This window comes from Andrographis paniculata, unplaced genomic scaffold (genome assembly GCF_009805555.1).
Source record: "Andrographis paniculata isolate CXL003 unplaced genomic scaffold, ASM980555v1 Contig45END, whole genome shotgun sequence".
Taxonomy (NCBI): Eukaryota; Viridiplantae; Streptophyta; class Magnoliopsida; order Lamiales; family Acanthaceae; genus Andrographis; species Andrographis paniculata.
In genome coordinates, this window is record NW_026137579.1 from 1,803,005 (window position 1) to 1,819,215 (window position 16,211).

General features: G+C 34.3%; 3 protein-coding genes across 6 annotated transcripts; 2 read left to right on the forward strand and 1 right to left on the reverse strand.

The window, feature by feature from the left end:
- Positions 1 to 4,318: 4,318 nt before the first annotated feature.
- On the reverse strand, positions 4,319 to 8,669 carry LOC127251437 (DNA repair protein recA homolog 3, mitochondrial-like). Of its 3 annotated transcripts, XR_007838905.1 has the most exons (9): positions 8,360 to 8,667; positions 8,216 to 8,276; positions 7,445 to 7,665; positions 7,060 to 7,147; positions 6,034 to 6,206; positions 5,793 to 5,939; positions 5,521 to 5,655; positions 5,009 to 5,403; positions 4,319 to 4,668 (listed from the first exon to the last, which is right to left on the reverse strand). XR_007838905.1 is itself a non-coding variant. In XM_051275123.1 (8 exons), exons 1-8 carry the CDS (start codon positions 8,414 to 8,416, stop codon positions 5,062 to 5,064), a joined length of 1,215 nt encoding a protein of 404 aa, XP_051131080.1. In that variant the 5' UTR covers positions 8,417 to 8,669; the 3' UTR covers positions 4,821 to 5,061. The 3 variants fall into 3 exon arrangements, 2 of the variants coding, with proteins under 2 accessions (XP_051131080.1, XP_051131079.1); XM_051275123.1 differs by lacking the exon at positions 4,319 to 4,668 and having other exon boundaries at positions 4,821 to 5,403; positions 6,043 to 6,206; positions 8,360 to 8,669; XM_051275122.1 differs by lacking the exon at positions 4,319 to 4,668 and having other exon boundaries at positions 4,821 to 5,403.
- Positions 8,670 to 9,229: 560 nt separating this feature from the next.
- LOC127251436 (zinc finger CCCH domain-containing protein 65-like) lies at positions 9,230 to 13,190 on the forward strand. The gene is made up of 7 exons (XM_051275121.1): positions 9,230 to 9,382; positions 9,687 to 10,744; positions 10,940 to 11,005; positions 11,109 to 11,237; positions 11,390 to 11,440; positions 11,819 to 11,959; positions 12,071 to 13,190. Exons 1-7 carry the CDS (start codon positions 9,232 to 9,234, stop codon positions 13,037 to 13,039), a joined length of 2,565 nt encoding a protein of 854 aa, XP_051131078.1. The 5' UTR covers positions 9,230 to 9,231; the 3' UTR covers positions 13,040 to 13,190.
- LOC127251438 (heat shock factor protein HSF30-like) lies at positions 12,924 to 15,729 on the forward strand. 2 transcript variants are annotated; one of them, XM_051275124.1, is made up of 3 exons: positions 12,924 to 13,086; positions 14,268 to 14,611; positions 14,705 to 15,729. In XM_051275124.1, exons 1-3 carry the CDS (start codon positions 13,074 to 13,076, stop codon positions 15,554 to 15,556), a joined length of 1,209 nt encoding a protein of 402 aa, XP_051131081.1. In that variant the 5' UTR covers positions 12,924 to 13,073; the 3' UTR covers positions 15,557 to 15,729. The 2 variants fall into 2 exon arrangements, with proteins under 2 accessions (XP_051131081.1, XP_051131082.1); XM_051275125.1 differs by lacking the exon at positions 12,924 to 13,086 and adding an exon at positions 13,970 to 14,116.
- The last annotated feature ends 482 nt before the right edge of the window (positions 15,730 to 16,211 follow it).

A 16,211-nucleotide genomic window follows, 5' to 3' on the forward strand; every position in this document is an offset into this window, starting at 1 on the left:
AGTGTTTTTAATACTCCCATATATATATATATATAGTAAAATACATATTTTACTTAATGAAAAATATAATTCTTGTAGATAGACGTAGTGAGTGTAAATATATATATATATATATATATATATTTATTTTTTTATAAAAGAGATATTTGAATGAATAGCAAAAAAGGTTAGTTGAGTATTTAGTAATGAGTTTATTCTAATAATTTTTAACTTAATTGAATAATTTTAAATTGTTTGACTAATTTACGTCTTTGGTAAATTAACATTAAAATAATATATTGGATTCTAAAAACTAATTACTAAAATATTGTATGTTTTAATATTTTAAAACAGCTTTTATTCTATTCTTTTTGTTCTTTTAATGTGATATTTTATAATAATAATAATAATATATAATGTGATTTTTATAATAATAATATTGAGATGAATAATGTCAAAATTACTTTCGGAGTAAATGTAGACATGGCCTAATTTATACTAACACTACAAAAAAATAGTATATTTGCAACGGAATTCCGTCCCTAAAGATCATGTAGCTCATATAATTACATTATTAATTTCGTCTCTAATATCATTAGTGTAAAGGGTGACATGCATGGCCAAATATATGTATATATGTTCACATGTTTATTAAATAAATGATATTTTTTGGTCCCAGCTTAAATTATTTTTATTTATCACATTCAAAAGTATCTATTTTTAATTTTTAATAAAAGTAATCATACAATACTATCAAAATACTTCTAAATTTTATCTAAATTACAAATATATCATTACACGTACAATTAATTTGTAAATAAAGTCAATGGATAAAAATATGAAAATCTCTTTTTAATCAATAAAATAATATTATTTTTTAATTTACTAGAAAGTTCAAAAAAGAATACTTTGGAATAGAGACATAGATAGTATTTTATTTTTATTGTTGTTCTATTTTTCAGCTAATATTATATATATGCAGGTATGTTTCTTTTGATGAGTTTAAGAAAATTTTAATTTGAATTTGATACTAAAATAATGTATGATAGAGATGTTTCGTGAGGGAAAAAAAAAAAAACCTAATTAATACCTATTTTTTCAGAGGGTCCATTGCTTTGTAATAGATATATATATATATATATATCCAAGTTTTTTCGTATGGTTTTGATGGAATTAATTATTAGATTTTCTTCCATGGGTATCGAAGATTATATTATTTTTTATTTTATAGATAAGACGACAGCTTTGACTAATTTATGTTTGATCAAATTCATTAACTACTGGAAACTTGTCACTGTAATTTTTTATTTTTTATTTAGGTATATTACCCCATGCTTAAGAAATGACTAAAGCCAATTCAATCGTCTAGAAGTTGCTCTGCCTTTTAAATTTAATCTATTGTAAATAAAAATATAAAAAAATAAAAAAATAATAATAATTTTATTCATCATTTTTCTATTTGATGTATAATTATCACTAAAAAAAATAGTATATTAGTAACGGAATTCTGTTTCTAAAGTTCACTTAGTTAATGCAATTTTCTCTCTTATTTCGTTTCTAATATTCTTAGTAACGAAAAAAAGTGAATTTAGGGATGAAAAAACCTTGTTACAATATTGAAACTTTTGTATAAATGTCGTAGTAAATGGAAAGTTCAAACGAAAAGGAACTAGAACAAAGCAGTTTGATTTTGATTGGTACGATGACCTAACATATGATGACATGTCCTAAAAAGACCATAAATTGTCACCATATTGTTTTTTTTTTATAAAATAAAATAAAATAAATATTACAATCAAATTTAATAATTTACAAATTAAGTATGACAGAAATAGTTACGTTAAACAATATATATTTTTACTTAATACAACATATGTTACATAAAAGAATTTATGTATTGTATTATATATTTTTTGTGTTGAAATCAAATATAATATATGTAATTTCATATATTGTTATTTTATATTTTATATTTTTATTATATAAATATAATCAATAAATTGTATATCCATACATTTCATATCACCAATATTTTAAATTAAATGATACAAAAGAACATTTCAATACACACCTTTGATTTAATTAATTAATTGAATAAAGGCATACACATACAAAACAAACTGGAGTCGGGTTGACTGTCGCCTGTCGGCATGCATGAATAATCAGTGATGTATTTATTTGTTTATGATAATTTTCAATTTATATTATTATATCAATTTTTTTTTAAAAAAAATTATAAAAAAATTTACGTGTAAAACTATCAGTCAACTGCTATTTAAATATAGATATTTTTAAATTCTATATAAAAATAAAAATATATATTTTAGGTGGACGAAAAAAAGTTAATATTTACAATTTTCTAATATATATACACTATTATTTTAGCTTATAAAACATCACATACAACTTATTATTTAAACCCCAAAAAACAGTCACCAAGTAAATGAGTTTGTTTGGTTTGTCTTTGTGAAACAATGATTTGATGTGATATTTTATATGAAATAATAAATATATATATATATATATATAAATTTTGAAATAATAAAAACATGAGCAAAATCAACTTAGATTTTGAATTTTTAATATTGTTAAATATACTTAATATTGAAAAAATGTTTTACTATACAACCAAATAATCAAACACAGAGCTTAATAATTTATGATCTGTCAAACCAATCCAAAGATATATAAAAATTTGTAAAAAATCAACTCGAATCAAATTAATAACCCAATCGATCATTTTATTAATAAACAAATTCATTAATTAATACTTCTATACAAAAATTTTGAAATAAAAACCCTAAAATATGAGATATGCATAGGTTTTCATTATAATATATTAATATTTTAATATATTTCGAATTTGTTCATATTTTTAGTATGTCCATCCGAAAATTTAAAATAAAAAAAATAACTAGGTTTTGATTATTAAAATATCCAAAATAAATTTTGAATTTCATTCTGATTCAGATCGGATTCTCAAATATAGAATATTTTGTCACCCCTCGATCTAATTCTCTACAGTATATTTTTTCTACCACCAAAGGAATGAATTCAAGAAAATAAAACATATTGAATTTCTTTGTAAATATGAACAATAAATGAGGAGGAGAGTGTATCGTATGAGCTGTTTGACATTACTAGGGTTTGCTGTATTTGACTTTGACTTTGACGTTTCACTTGTCAACCCAATAAATAGTTACTATAATTGTTCTTGTCTTGTTATGTGTATCTTTCGGTCTTTGTACATTGTAAACATAAATGAAGTTGACCCACGTGACGAGGAATAGCAAATTGAAGTACTATTATTTTTTTTATGCTACTATATGAATGGTAATATATATATATTTTTTTTAAAAAAAAAAAAGAGAAAGGAAAAGGAAAAGGAAAAAGAAATCGAAATCCTTTCTTTAGGCAATGTTTTTTCAATGAAATTAACTCCCATTACTAATACTTACTGAATATTTAGTTGGAATAACTTGATGTATACTTTTTTATTTGATAATTTTATTATACTGTATATTTATTTATTCAATAATAATAATAATAATAATAATAATAATAATTCCAAGTCTTACGTATATGTGTTCGTGATGCCTTAAATACTAATGAATGTTTCAATCATATACTCCATAAGCAATTGATTTGTAGAATTTATTACAGATTTCCCACCTGTACGTATATTTAATTAATGCAATAGAATTTTAAAATGTGGATTTGTAGTGTGTAAATTATCTCATACGTCCCAAGAAATAAATCAAATCATTAATTTGTAGAATTTATTATATAGTCTTCCCACTTGACATCATTAATTGCTCAGCCTCAGCGGTAGAAATCAAATCTTACGTAGATAACAAATTATTTTATTTTTCTATTTTAGTTAGTTTCATAATAAAATATTTATTTTTTTTTTAAGTAATTACATTACAAATACCCTTACAACTTACAATATATTACACAAATGTCATTACCTTTATATCGCACATATTAACAAGATTATTTTTATTTTTTTTAGACGATTATCAATATATATAATATGCTATATTTTATTATCTTGCAAAAAATAACATTCAATACAAATATTACTATTTTTTATACTTCATACCAAAATATATCAAAATACGAAACAAACAAACATTTTGTAACACGTATTTTTAAAAAAATAATAATAATAATTATAACACTTTTTTCTTTTGGCTAAGAAATTTTATAAAAAAATGCTCCCCTTGTCGACTTCGAAAGTAAATCTTACTTTTTGCATAAAATTAAATAAATATTATAATATTTCAATGATAGCCAATGATAATTTTAGTATGAAAAAATTATTTTATCCTATGATGTATAAAATTAACGTGAAAGTATTGATATAAATAAATATATTTATGTATACTTAAAAAAATAAAAAATAAAAAAAATAAAATAGATATTCTACGTCTGGACTACCATTCCAAACAGATGAGGAAACTTCTTTTGAGTCTTCTTTCTACCCTGAATAAGTAAAGAACAAGAACAATGGCTGGCGCGTGCGTGTCAGTCACTTTTGGATGGATTCCGACTTTGCAAAGAACATGGGACTTTTCATTCGTCCCATAAATCGTCGTCTTCCACGACCTTTCTCCATCTCCATCACCATCACCATTTGTCAATGACACAACCACCAACAGCTGGCTGCATAGGAAGGAAGAAGCCCTGCAACAAAACAAAACAAAACAGCTCTCAGAAAGGTACTCCCACTGAATGTGTGTTTCTGTAACAATGTTAAAAATCAAACAAGTCAATGTCACCACTGTAAACATTCCTCATCAGTTTAGGGTCAGATCTAACTGATGGATCTTATCAGATCATTTAAAGTAGGGAGAAATCGATAAAACAGTTAAATAGATGTTGAGTACAAGGAGAATGAACGATGATGCATACATATATCAGATGGCCTGGGAAAATCGAATTAGTCGCCCAATGGCTATCGAAGATCCCAATTTCACTTCGTCGGATACACAAAATTTACATGTAAATGAATAGCAGTGAGTACCGAAAAAACTGGTGAAAGGGTGGCCCTTCTTCAGAGCATTTTCATTCACACACTCATGCTGTGGCCTCAACAGCTTCTTGATCAATAGATTCGGATGGAGTAGCAGTCTCGTCGACAGCTGAAACAAGCTTGTCTTTTATCTTTTTCTCCAGTTCTAATCTTGCACTTGTGTTTTCGGCAAGGAAGTTCTTCAGAGCATCCTTGCCTCGGAAAGTCTGATCATTCATATAAAAGAACGAGGCAGCTTGCCTGATGAACTTGTATTTGCATCCCAAAACTATAAGCTCGACCTCTCGACTGATACCCTTCCCAAATTCCAGCTCAAACTCGGCAGTTTTGTAAGGAGGTGCATGCTTGTTCTTCATTATCTTAACCATAACTCGGTTTCCAATAACCTTGAATACAAAAAGATTGATAAATGCCTTGTATAATCACAAAAAAGAACATTATTCCGACCAACCCTTCCTCTTCAAACAATAAAAATAAAAACAAAAATAAAAATTGATTAGTACCTCCTCTCCTTTCTTGACCTGTCCAATTCTCCTAACATTTAGTCGTAACGAAGCGTAGAATTTCAATGCATTCCCACCACAAGTAACTTCGGAGGGGCCGCCAAATCCTCCAAAAGTGGATATTGTAGCTCGCACCTACATTTAACCATAGTTTGTAGGGAATCAAAATCCGGACGAAAGTTTCAACATGAACACATGAGAACAGCGGCAGTAGGCAATTTACACAAGGTATTAAACAATGATTGTATACAACAGAAGTTTTGGCTATGTACCTGATTGGTAAATATTAATATTGTTTGTGAAAGGGACAGAGAATGGGTCAGTTTGCGCAGTGCCTGGCTCATAAGTCTAGCTTGCATCGCCATGTGAGCATCTCCCATTTCTCCATCAAGCTCGCCCTTTGGAACCAGAGCAGCTACCTACAAGCTAAGAAGGGTAAATAAGATAAACATTGCATAAAGCATTTGCCACATTCGGTGTCATTAACTGCAGGACCATATTATTCTTACGCACACTATCTACCACAATAACGTCAAGTGAGCCACTTCGGATTAGGGTATCCACCAAACTTAGAGCTTGCTCACCACAATCTGGTTGTGACACAAGCAAGTTTTTGGTGTTCACTCCAATAGACTCAGCTAAAGCTGGATCGAGAGAGTGCTCAGCATCAACAAAGGCACAGTAACCTACAGAAGAGAAAAAGAAGCAGAACCATAAGTTCAAGAGCAAGCCAATCTAATTTGAACAGCAATCCAAATCAGGTATTTATGCCGTGATAACATTGGGTTTCAGTTTCTACCATTTATACGCATGTCTTGTTGGTGAGTGGTGACATCCATGACTATTAAGCATTTTCAATGTTTGAAAAGAAAGTTGAGATTCCTCCATAATGGTGCAAAGATCATCCATAATGAAAAAATAAAATTAAACAGTATAATGTATTGATATATGTAGATATTATCTAGTAACTTTGGAAGGCCATATGTCCATGTCAATGAAAGATCATTCCAAAAAACTAAATAAATAAAGCAGTCGGATATTGTTTTTTCCCATTATCTTCCTAAATGCTTGAGAAAGAAACTCTTTTACCTAATTTAACACACAATTTCATGTTAGAGGATCGGGTGAACAATCTCTATGCAGCAGTAGCTTAGCTCATCTTTGAACATTAACAAATTTGTGAAGCATACTCATACTGTAACTTGAAACTTCTCTAAATAAATAACACACTGAACCATGAATGTACATTAAGAGAGCAGGAAATGTTCACCTCCACAATATCCAAAAATAAAATCGTAATAATTTCTCTCAGTTTTTTTTCTTTTCTTCGTTTTTCCGGGGAATTAATGTTCACATATGCTACTTGCTAGTTTTATGGTCAATTTAAAATCACAATTCACTCACAGAAAACCACTATAATTTTCTGCAAGGCATGCCCAACAAATGATCTAGAGAAATAAAATGAAGCTATAATCAATGCAGAAACATACAATCAATTTTATGCCCTATGGAAGTATACATGAAAATTGAATGATTAACCTCCTTGCTTTTGTGCCTCAGCAATCACATGCAACGAAATAGTGGTCTTCCCAGAAGCCTCTGGTCCATATATCTCCACAACACGACCCTATTAAAGATTTAAAGCTCAAAGACAAACTTCATGAAAAATAGACTAAAAGGATTATTAGCTTTGTTATACAAGTATCCTAAGACGAATGTATCAATAACATGCAGTATGACTGTATTCACTAAAACAAACCACAAACCCGACAGCTAATTATTATTATAGCAAAACAGTAGGGCGGAAAATTATTAAAGTACATCATAATTCCCACGCATTCATCAAGCACAGAATTTTCTAATAACAAGAAACAATTTCAAAATTACGTTGATTTATGCACAGTAAACTGAGAATGCAAGATACCTTTGGAAAACCTCCTATTCCCAAGGCAATATCCAAAGCAAATGATCCAGTAGATATTACTGGAGCCTTCTCTGAAGAGGAAGATTGGCGGCCAAGCCACATTAAGGATTCTTGTCCAAATGATGCTTGGATCTGATCCATAGCTAACTTCAAGGATAAGTCTTTCTTGGACATGTTTTCTTCCCCAGAATCACTAGACGGTGACTTTGATTTCTTTCGACCTTCAGGCATAGGTAGTATTAATGAACTTGAAGCTTTGACGAGCAAATACAGGAATAGCAATCACTATCAAGACAAAACTTTCTAACATAATACAAAAAGACATTATATTGAGTAGCCATTCAATACCTGTGATTCTGAAACTAAGCTTAAGTGATTACTAGGGTGTTTAGGGTGTTTTGGCAATTGGGCGGATTGTAACTAAGTGCAAACTACAATCTACTCGTTTGGATGATATACTTGACAATACAATTTTACAGAATGTAATTCCAAACAACTGCTCCGAAAAGGTATATCATTGTCAACCATCAAACACAAAACTTGGTGATCCTAAACTTGATATAATTATGCTAAATTATTACAAATTTGCAACACTTTATTTTGTATTAGCAATCAGTGATCAAATCTTTCTGCGGATACTTTCTCCAATTTAATCACTATGAAGTATGGTTCTTGTGAGATACACGACCCGATTATGAGCAGGGATAAGGAAATCAAAATGCAACGGCTATAGGGCAAGAAACAAAAGCAAAGTGAAATAGTGAACACTACCTTTTGTGGAAAAGCTACATAGCTGCTGCACCTGTGTTTCCAAGAAACTCTCCCTAGACTCCTGCAAATGAGTAAGACCAAAATAAGAATATATCCCAATTCCCCTCCTTTCCCCAACTCTACCAAAACAGAACACAGCCAAACCTGCAGGTTCCTAAACAGAGAGCGTCTAATAGAAGATCTGCCTAGTAACCTCGCCATCGTAAATTCCAACCCCGAAACGAATAAATTACTAAAAAGCTCCCCTTGTGGCAGTAATGGTTTCAATGTTCAGAACTGAGGTAGCAAAACAAAACCCTACAAAAGTAGAAATCTCTCCGGTGGGGCATTTCTGTGGCGGGTCATGAGTAGATTGCCGCTCGCTCCATCTGTAGGTGAAAGTGAATGGGGAAAGGAAAGAGTCGGGTGACGGGGAGCGCTAGGGTTTCCCTCCATTCTAGTGTTGGAGTTTTTATTTTAATTAAAAAATTTAATTATTATAAAATTTAATTTAAATTTAAATGACAAGAGTATACAAACCCTAAATTAATAATGAAATGTTTTAAATAAAAGTTGAAATATTAACATAACCTACACTATTAAAATAAAAAGCCATTAAATAAAATATATGTAGTATTTAAATGGGTTCAGCCGTGGAAGCCCTAATCTCCAGCGGCTGGGACGCCGCCGGCTTCGATAGCTTTGTTCTGTGGGACAAACTGATGGAGGACGACGTGATTTATGAGGAGGAGGATACTGTAGCAGAGGCAGAGTCAGGGTCAGTGGCGAAGCAGCAATCGGACATTGTTTTCGAATTGGAGAACCTAATCTCGAAGCCAGCCGAGTGCGGTATGCAGATGATGAGAGGCGCGGCGGAGGCGGTCATTTCAACTCAATCTCAGCAATTCGGAAGATTCTCTGAGGATTCATACACGAATTGGTTGTTAAATTGATTCGTTTGTTGATTTCGTATCGTGGTTTGGTGTTCTGCCTTGGATTCCCCTTATACAGTTTTGTACGGACCGAGTTGGCTAACCATGGTGCAAACTGAGCCTCCAAACCTCTCAGAACCCGCAATTTTATTCCCTCCGCACCGCCGGCGGCCACTTCTTAGCCGTACTTATCGTACTCTTATTGGAATCCTTTCTCACTGCCATTCCGTTCTTCCTCTTCAAGAGCAAACGCAAGGTATTAGTTGAGAGTGTGTTTTTGTGTTCATAATGATTCTACAGGGGGGTTGGGCATTGGTTTCTTTCAGTGTTTATGAAGTCACTTTTGGTTTGTCTAGTTGGAAATTAAGGCGGTTGAGATGCTGCTTGTATTTATTTGGAACTCGTCGCCATGTTTGGTTATTACGAAGTTACTTGACATAATCTCCTGAAAGTTGAAATATATTATGCAATCCGATTTTGGGGGCTTTGCCCTTTTGTGGAATTTCTTTACTTGTTTGCTGTTGCTGGCATGTTTTAACTATTGCTTGCCTTTGGTGCAGTTGATAATGGTAATACGGAATCAATACCAGTGTTTGAAGAAAATCTATCAATCAATAATGATAAAGGGACTTGGACTGATTTATTAGGTCCACTTGCCCATGGCAAGGATTCAAGAAATGAATTAGTTCAAGAGATTTCTACTGGCGAAGACAAAGATAACTTTGGTCTTCAAGAAGAAGTTAATTGTGATAAACATGCAGCCGGATCAATATTGGATCACATTAACTTGAAACAAGATGGAAAGCAGGACATAGCTCCATCAAGTACAAGCAGGGCTGTGGATCTTTTAACAGATATGAACCAAAGAGAAGATTGTGCTATTCAAAGTGACAAGGAGCAAACAATTGAAAACAGCATGTTTGACATTCAGATGGGGGACCTGGGTGCGTTGGAGCGGCTTGAAGTGGACAAGGATTTTTCTGTTAGTGATTTTTCTGAAATTCTCGACTCTTGCTTTGACATGGATATGGTTTTTCACACATCAGATACTGTGTCTGAAAGTCAGGAGAATGGTCTGATTTTGGAGGAGGGCACAAAAAAAAATTCCGTGCTTGAATTGCAACTGAAGGAGATGGAGCTGGAGAAGCTCATGTACAATTCAGGAGTGGGGGAGTCAACTTCTTGTCCAAGTGCCAATGGTGAAATGGAAGAGGGAGAAATCTCTGATGACTTCATGGCTATTGATGCATCATTTGATACCTTATCTGAAGATATTGTATTAATGCAAGAAAAAACTGTTGAAATGGAGCATGCTTCACAGGCAGCTCCTGGTAAAGAATTCATTTGTGATGCTGAAGTTAGTGGAGATATGCAGCATGAAATGGCTGATGCGTCACTAATTGAAACAATGAATAGAGACAATAATTGTACAAGGATAGAAAGCAGAACAACTGTTGCACATGTGGAAGATAGTTGTGTGAAAAGTGTTGCTTCTGATGGGGAAGCAGGGACTCAAAGCAGTGGCCCTAGAGTTTCTTGTGTGGAAAATGGAACTCCGGTTGACATAATCATACAACAGAATGCTGCTGAAAGTCAATTGTCGGATATCATTGAAATGGTTTGTAACGTGTTTCCTGACACTTTCTATTTTTTCTTGAATTCCTTTGAATATGTTCTTTAGGTTCATGTCACATTGGTATATTACATTGTGAAATATTAGGCCGTGCCAGGTGCCACACAAAACTTGGCATCCAATTTTCAGTATATATGCTACCTGAATAGTTGGTAAAACTTGACATCCAATTTTATGCAGAATGGAGATATGAAGAAAAAAAGAAAGAAGGGTCCCCTGACTAAGGAAAAGAGAGCTAAGAAAAAGGTACACCTACAAAAGAAATTTACTACACTTCATTATCTCTTTTAACATGTCTACCATATCTAGTTACTACCATTATTTGTGGCCACACTCTATTGTTCTGCAGAAAAAGGAGAGAATCAAACGAGCAGAAAAGAACAGAAAACTTGGGGTTAAAAGATTAAAGCTGCCTCCAATTACAAAAAAGAAGAAGATAGTATATTGCCGACATTACATTCACGGAAGATGCCATGAGGTTGTCCGATATCTTGTACTAAATTGTTCGGTGTGCTGATTTCTCGTTTAGTTGCTTTATTCTTCTGTAATTTCCCAATACAAGAAGTGACTCATATGATTGCTGAAGAAAAGGTTTTCTAACTTGCTCTGATCATTATTTTGTTTCTACAGGGTGAGAAATGCAAATTCTCGCATGATACAGTTCCCTTGACAAAGTCTAAGGTATGCTTGAGCAGCATACATTTTTGCTGCATATGTTACTTGAAGGATGTATGCAATTGGTTGTCATTTGTCAAGTGTAATAATTATAAGTAAATGATATTGAACCAAGCTTTTGAAACGTATTCCTTTTGCTCCCTCATAAAAAATTCTGGGCTAATAGAAAATTATTTTATAATGTCATTTCATTTTAGGCCATTTGTCCCCTCTTCGTCCTTCTAGTAAACTTCCATCAAGCGTCTAACTAGTGTAGCATATTTAATCAATATGCATCCGTAACTCATGTACTGCATAGTTTAATGGAATGTCTTAGTTGTCTAACATTCATCTTGAGTTTCATGGTTTTTGTAGTTTCTGACACTGATTTTGTATTGCTTGCAGCCCTGTGGTCATTTTGCTCGTCGTTCCTGCATGAAAGGAGATGATTGTCCTTTTGACCATGAACTCTCTAAGTATCCATGCAACAACTATGCTACACAGGGTTTCTGCACTAGAGGATCTGACTGTTTGTTCTCACATGAGGTAACATTTTCTTATGTAACTTATGATTGGTAAATATATGTCCATGAGCTATATATATCTTTTACTGGTTTCTTCCCCACATCACTAGTAATTCTGAAAACATTGTCTCAGATACCAGCCAATCAGAATCTCTCTGTGTTGACTAAGGAAGGATCTTCCACAGCATCAAAGGTCCCCAAGCCTGGACTGAAGTTACCATCGTCACTGAAAAACTCAGACTCTAGCAAGATAGCCGATAACCATGGTGTGTTTAGTCAGAAAAATGGTGCTAAATTATTTTCTGCTGAGAACAACTCCCTGCATCAGGGTATTGGACCAGCCTCAAAAACTACGGGGAAAGTACCCAAAGGAGTAAGCTTCCTTTTGAATGAAGAGAACTCACGTTGTGAAAGCAGTGGTAGCAAACAAAGCGGATCGACTTTGAAAACAAGTGTTGGTGGTAGTGAAACAGCCAAATTTGCCATCAGTGCTGATAAGATAAATGAACTGCCCGAGAGGGCAGTTCTGAAGAAACCACGGGGATTGAATTTTCTCTCCTTTGCCAAACTACCTGCCGATGGTTCCACTAGTGAGATTATCTCAGGTTTACTTTCGAAACATAATATTTTGACAGGGAAATCAGTGGCGGAAGATGAAGGTAAAGTGGCTGGCTCTTTTTTGGGAAGCAGTGGAACTCTTGAAGATGTCAATAGCCAGACAATCCAGAGTGCTCTATGCATACAGGGTGCGAAGGAAAACATAAATGGAGGCTCTACCTTCGACAAGACGCTTTCGGATTCTTCAAAGAAGCAAGATATTCTTCTTTCCGGCTTAGGTGAGGCTGCATTGTCATTGATTAAAGAGAGGCAAGGCAAGTTAAGGCAGCTTCCTGACTCCATGGAAATACCGAATTCCTCAAGCGGGGCTGAGGATCAATCTGTTGGTCGGAAAGATGCAGATTTAAGCAGCAGCAGCAGCAGCAGCAGGTTTTCGAAAACATCATTGTTGCAAAATACAGCTAGTTCTGCTGCAGTCCGGTCAACATTAGCATTTGCTGCAAAGTTTGAGGGCGCAGTTAGAGCTGGTTCATTTCTTTGGTAATGGAGGAAGCTAATAGAAAAATGAGTCATGATGGATGGATCCAACAGGTCAGTAATGCTTTTCTTTTATATGGAAACAAATTCGTTCAATCAACTTAAATGTAAATGTTATTATTATTAAATTTACATATTTACATCATGGATTGATATCATTTCAGTTTATATAAATATGTACATAAGCAATATTAACAACAATTTCCAGCCATTATATTATATACTAAACAGTACATATCTTTCAATTAACTTAGAACATACATTTTTTTTTTATTATTTTTCTAATATATACGCTGCGAGTGGATGTAATGTAGATTTCATTATTGTGGGCTGGATAGGGAGATGGGCAGGGATGCGGAAATTAATATAATTTAATTTAATTTAGTTATTTATTTAGGCAAAGACTTTTGTGTCCAAGGCTGCAACATATGGCAAATTAATGACCTCCAATTCATTTCCTCTTCTGCCCAAACTTCAATAACAGTAGTTTTCATTTCTACACCACATGGCGTCCATCTCTTTCTTTGTCTGTGCTGTGCCCCATCCATCCATCCGCCACCCCAACCCCTCCTCCCTTTTCCACGTGGCTATCTTATTGTCTCTAATTAATACCCCTTCTCCCTTTTTCCACGTGGCTATCTTATTGTCTCTAATTTATTTATTACTTATACACCCATAAAATCAATCCCAACCCCTCATCCCTGCTTACAACAACAACAAAGCACGAAAGATTATCTTTTGATATAGAAGAAGACATGTGAGTTTAATTTAAGAAATTGAATAAAATAAAAATAGAGATATAGAATGAGACAGGAGAAGAGAAGAGAAAGAAATTGAATAAAATAAAAATAGAGATATAGAATGAGACAGGAGAAGAGAAGAGAAGAGGGTTTGGTAAACAAATAAATCAATAGATAATTGATAATAGATGTGTATGTATGATTTGGAAAGAATGAAATGAATGAAGGAATAGATAGATAGATAGATAGATAGATACTACGATCCAAATGTAAAGCACCACCAGCACCGCTTTCTCTCTCATATTCCGTCGTCTGCCACATCGCCTCCTCTCTCTCCCTCCACCGTCTCTCTCTCTCTCTCTCCTCCTATTTTATCTTTCTCTTTCTCTTCTCAACCACCTCCATCCCTCACTCACTCACACTTGTCCTTTCTTCCCATAATCTCCGCGTGACTGACATAAACAATATTATTCACAGAGCTTCAAATGTCTGCAGGAGAAGACATGATGCATCTCGGAGTGGAAGAAGAAGAAGAAGAAGACGAAGAACAGCACCTTCACCTCCTTACTACTGTTAAAGATGAGCCAGCCGACAGCTCCGACGACCACGACCAGCAGCTTCCGGTGCCGATTCTTGGGCTCAAGGAGATCGGACCGCCGCCGTTTCTCAAGAAGACCTTTGAGCTAGTGGAAGATCCTGCTACCGATTCCGTCATTTCCTGGTCTCCTTCCCAGACCAGTTTCGTCGTCTGGGATCCCCACAAGCTCGCCGCCGATTTGCTGCCGAAGCACTTCAAGCACAACAATTTCTCCAGCTTCATTCGTCAGCTCAACACATATGTAAGCAATCGCATCGGAATTAATTCCAGTTGCTATTCTACTGATCGATTTGGAGAAGAAATAGAATTAATTACCTAATTAATTGATTTGCAGCGGTTCCGGAAGATCGATCCGGACAGATGGGAATTCGCGAACGAAGGGTTTCAGAAGGGGAAAAAGCATTTACTGATGCAAATCAAGAGGAGGAAGAAGGATCCTCGTCCAATGCGGAAGCAGCAGCAGCAATCATGGCTGAATTCGAGCAACCATGGAGTTATTGGAGCGGAGGCGGAGCTCCACAAACTCAGAGCCGATCAATACACACTACAATCGGAAGTTTTCCGGCTGAGGCAGCAGCAACAGATCGCCGATAACTACCTCACCTCCCTCAAAGAGCGCCTTCGCATCACCGAATCGAAGCACAAACACTTGACGCTGTTCCTGATTAAGGCCATGAACAACCCTGCCTTGCTGCAGTACTTGGTCGAGAAGATGAAGAGAAGAACCGCAGCTACTGATGGAGAGATCTCGAAGAAGAGAAGATTGACAGTTCCCGACACCACCGCCGCCGCCGATCTCAGCTCAATCGACAACAATGATGAGAAGAAGCTACGGGTGCAGGAAGAATTTACGACGGTCCAATCGGAAATTCAGACGCTCTTCTCCTCCGACGAGTCCGGGAGCATTGCTTCCGGCGAACATGGCGATAAGGCCGATGCTAAATCCAGCGGCTGGGACGCCGCCGGCTCCGATAGCTTCCTTCTGTGGGAGAAATTGATGGAAGACGACATGATTTACGAGGAGGAAGCAACTGTAGCAGAAGCTGAGTCAGGATCAGTGGCGAAGCAGCAATTGGACTTTGTTTTCGAATTGGAGAACCTAATCTCGAAGCCGGTGGAGTGCGGTATGCAGATGATGAGAGGCGCGGCGGAGGCGGTCGGCTGTCCGGCGGCGTTCATAGCGTAACTTGGAGATCGACCGCCATTTCTGCTGCTGCTGTTTTTTCTTTTTTAAACCTCTTCCTTTTCCTTTGCTGTAAATAATTAAATGATTTTACTTTTGTGTTGCGTGTAAATAAGTGTTAAAAAAAAAAAAAAAGAAATAGTGTTTGGTATTATTAAGATTGTGAAATTGCTTCATATATTGATATCATTAATTAATTAATTAATATAATGATAATGCAAATATTTAAAGCTCTAACATGAACCAGCCACGTCATCAACTTTTGTGGTCCAGACAAATTTTATTGCCAAAACAAGAAAACACTCGAAAATCCACTTTCTACACTACATTAAATATATTAATATGTGTGTGTGAACAATTAGTAACAAAACTTAGTCATGGTTATTTATGCATGCACGTCTACCTTATTACTGATTTATTTGTAGATAGAATTGGGAATTATGTATTTTCATTATTTCGATTATGGGTTGGAAAAGAACCAAACAATTTTAGATTTTTGAAAAAAAAAAAAGAAAAGCAAATTCATTTTTTGACTCAAAAAGAACAATATTATAATAGGCTGAGTTACATAGTTTTATAGTATCAAATCATCCAAATTTAACTTCACTTGTTCATCTTACATTTTTTCTTTTGAACATTTTGGTATAATTTTTAAAAA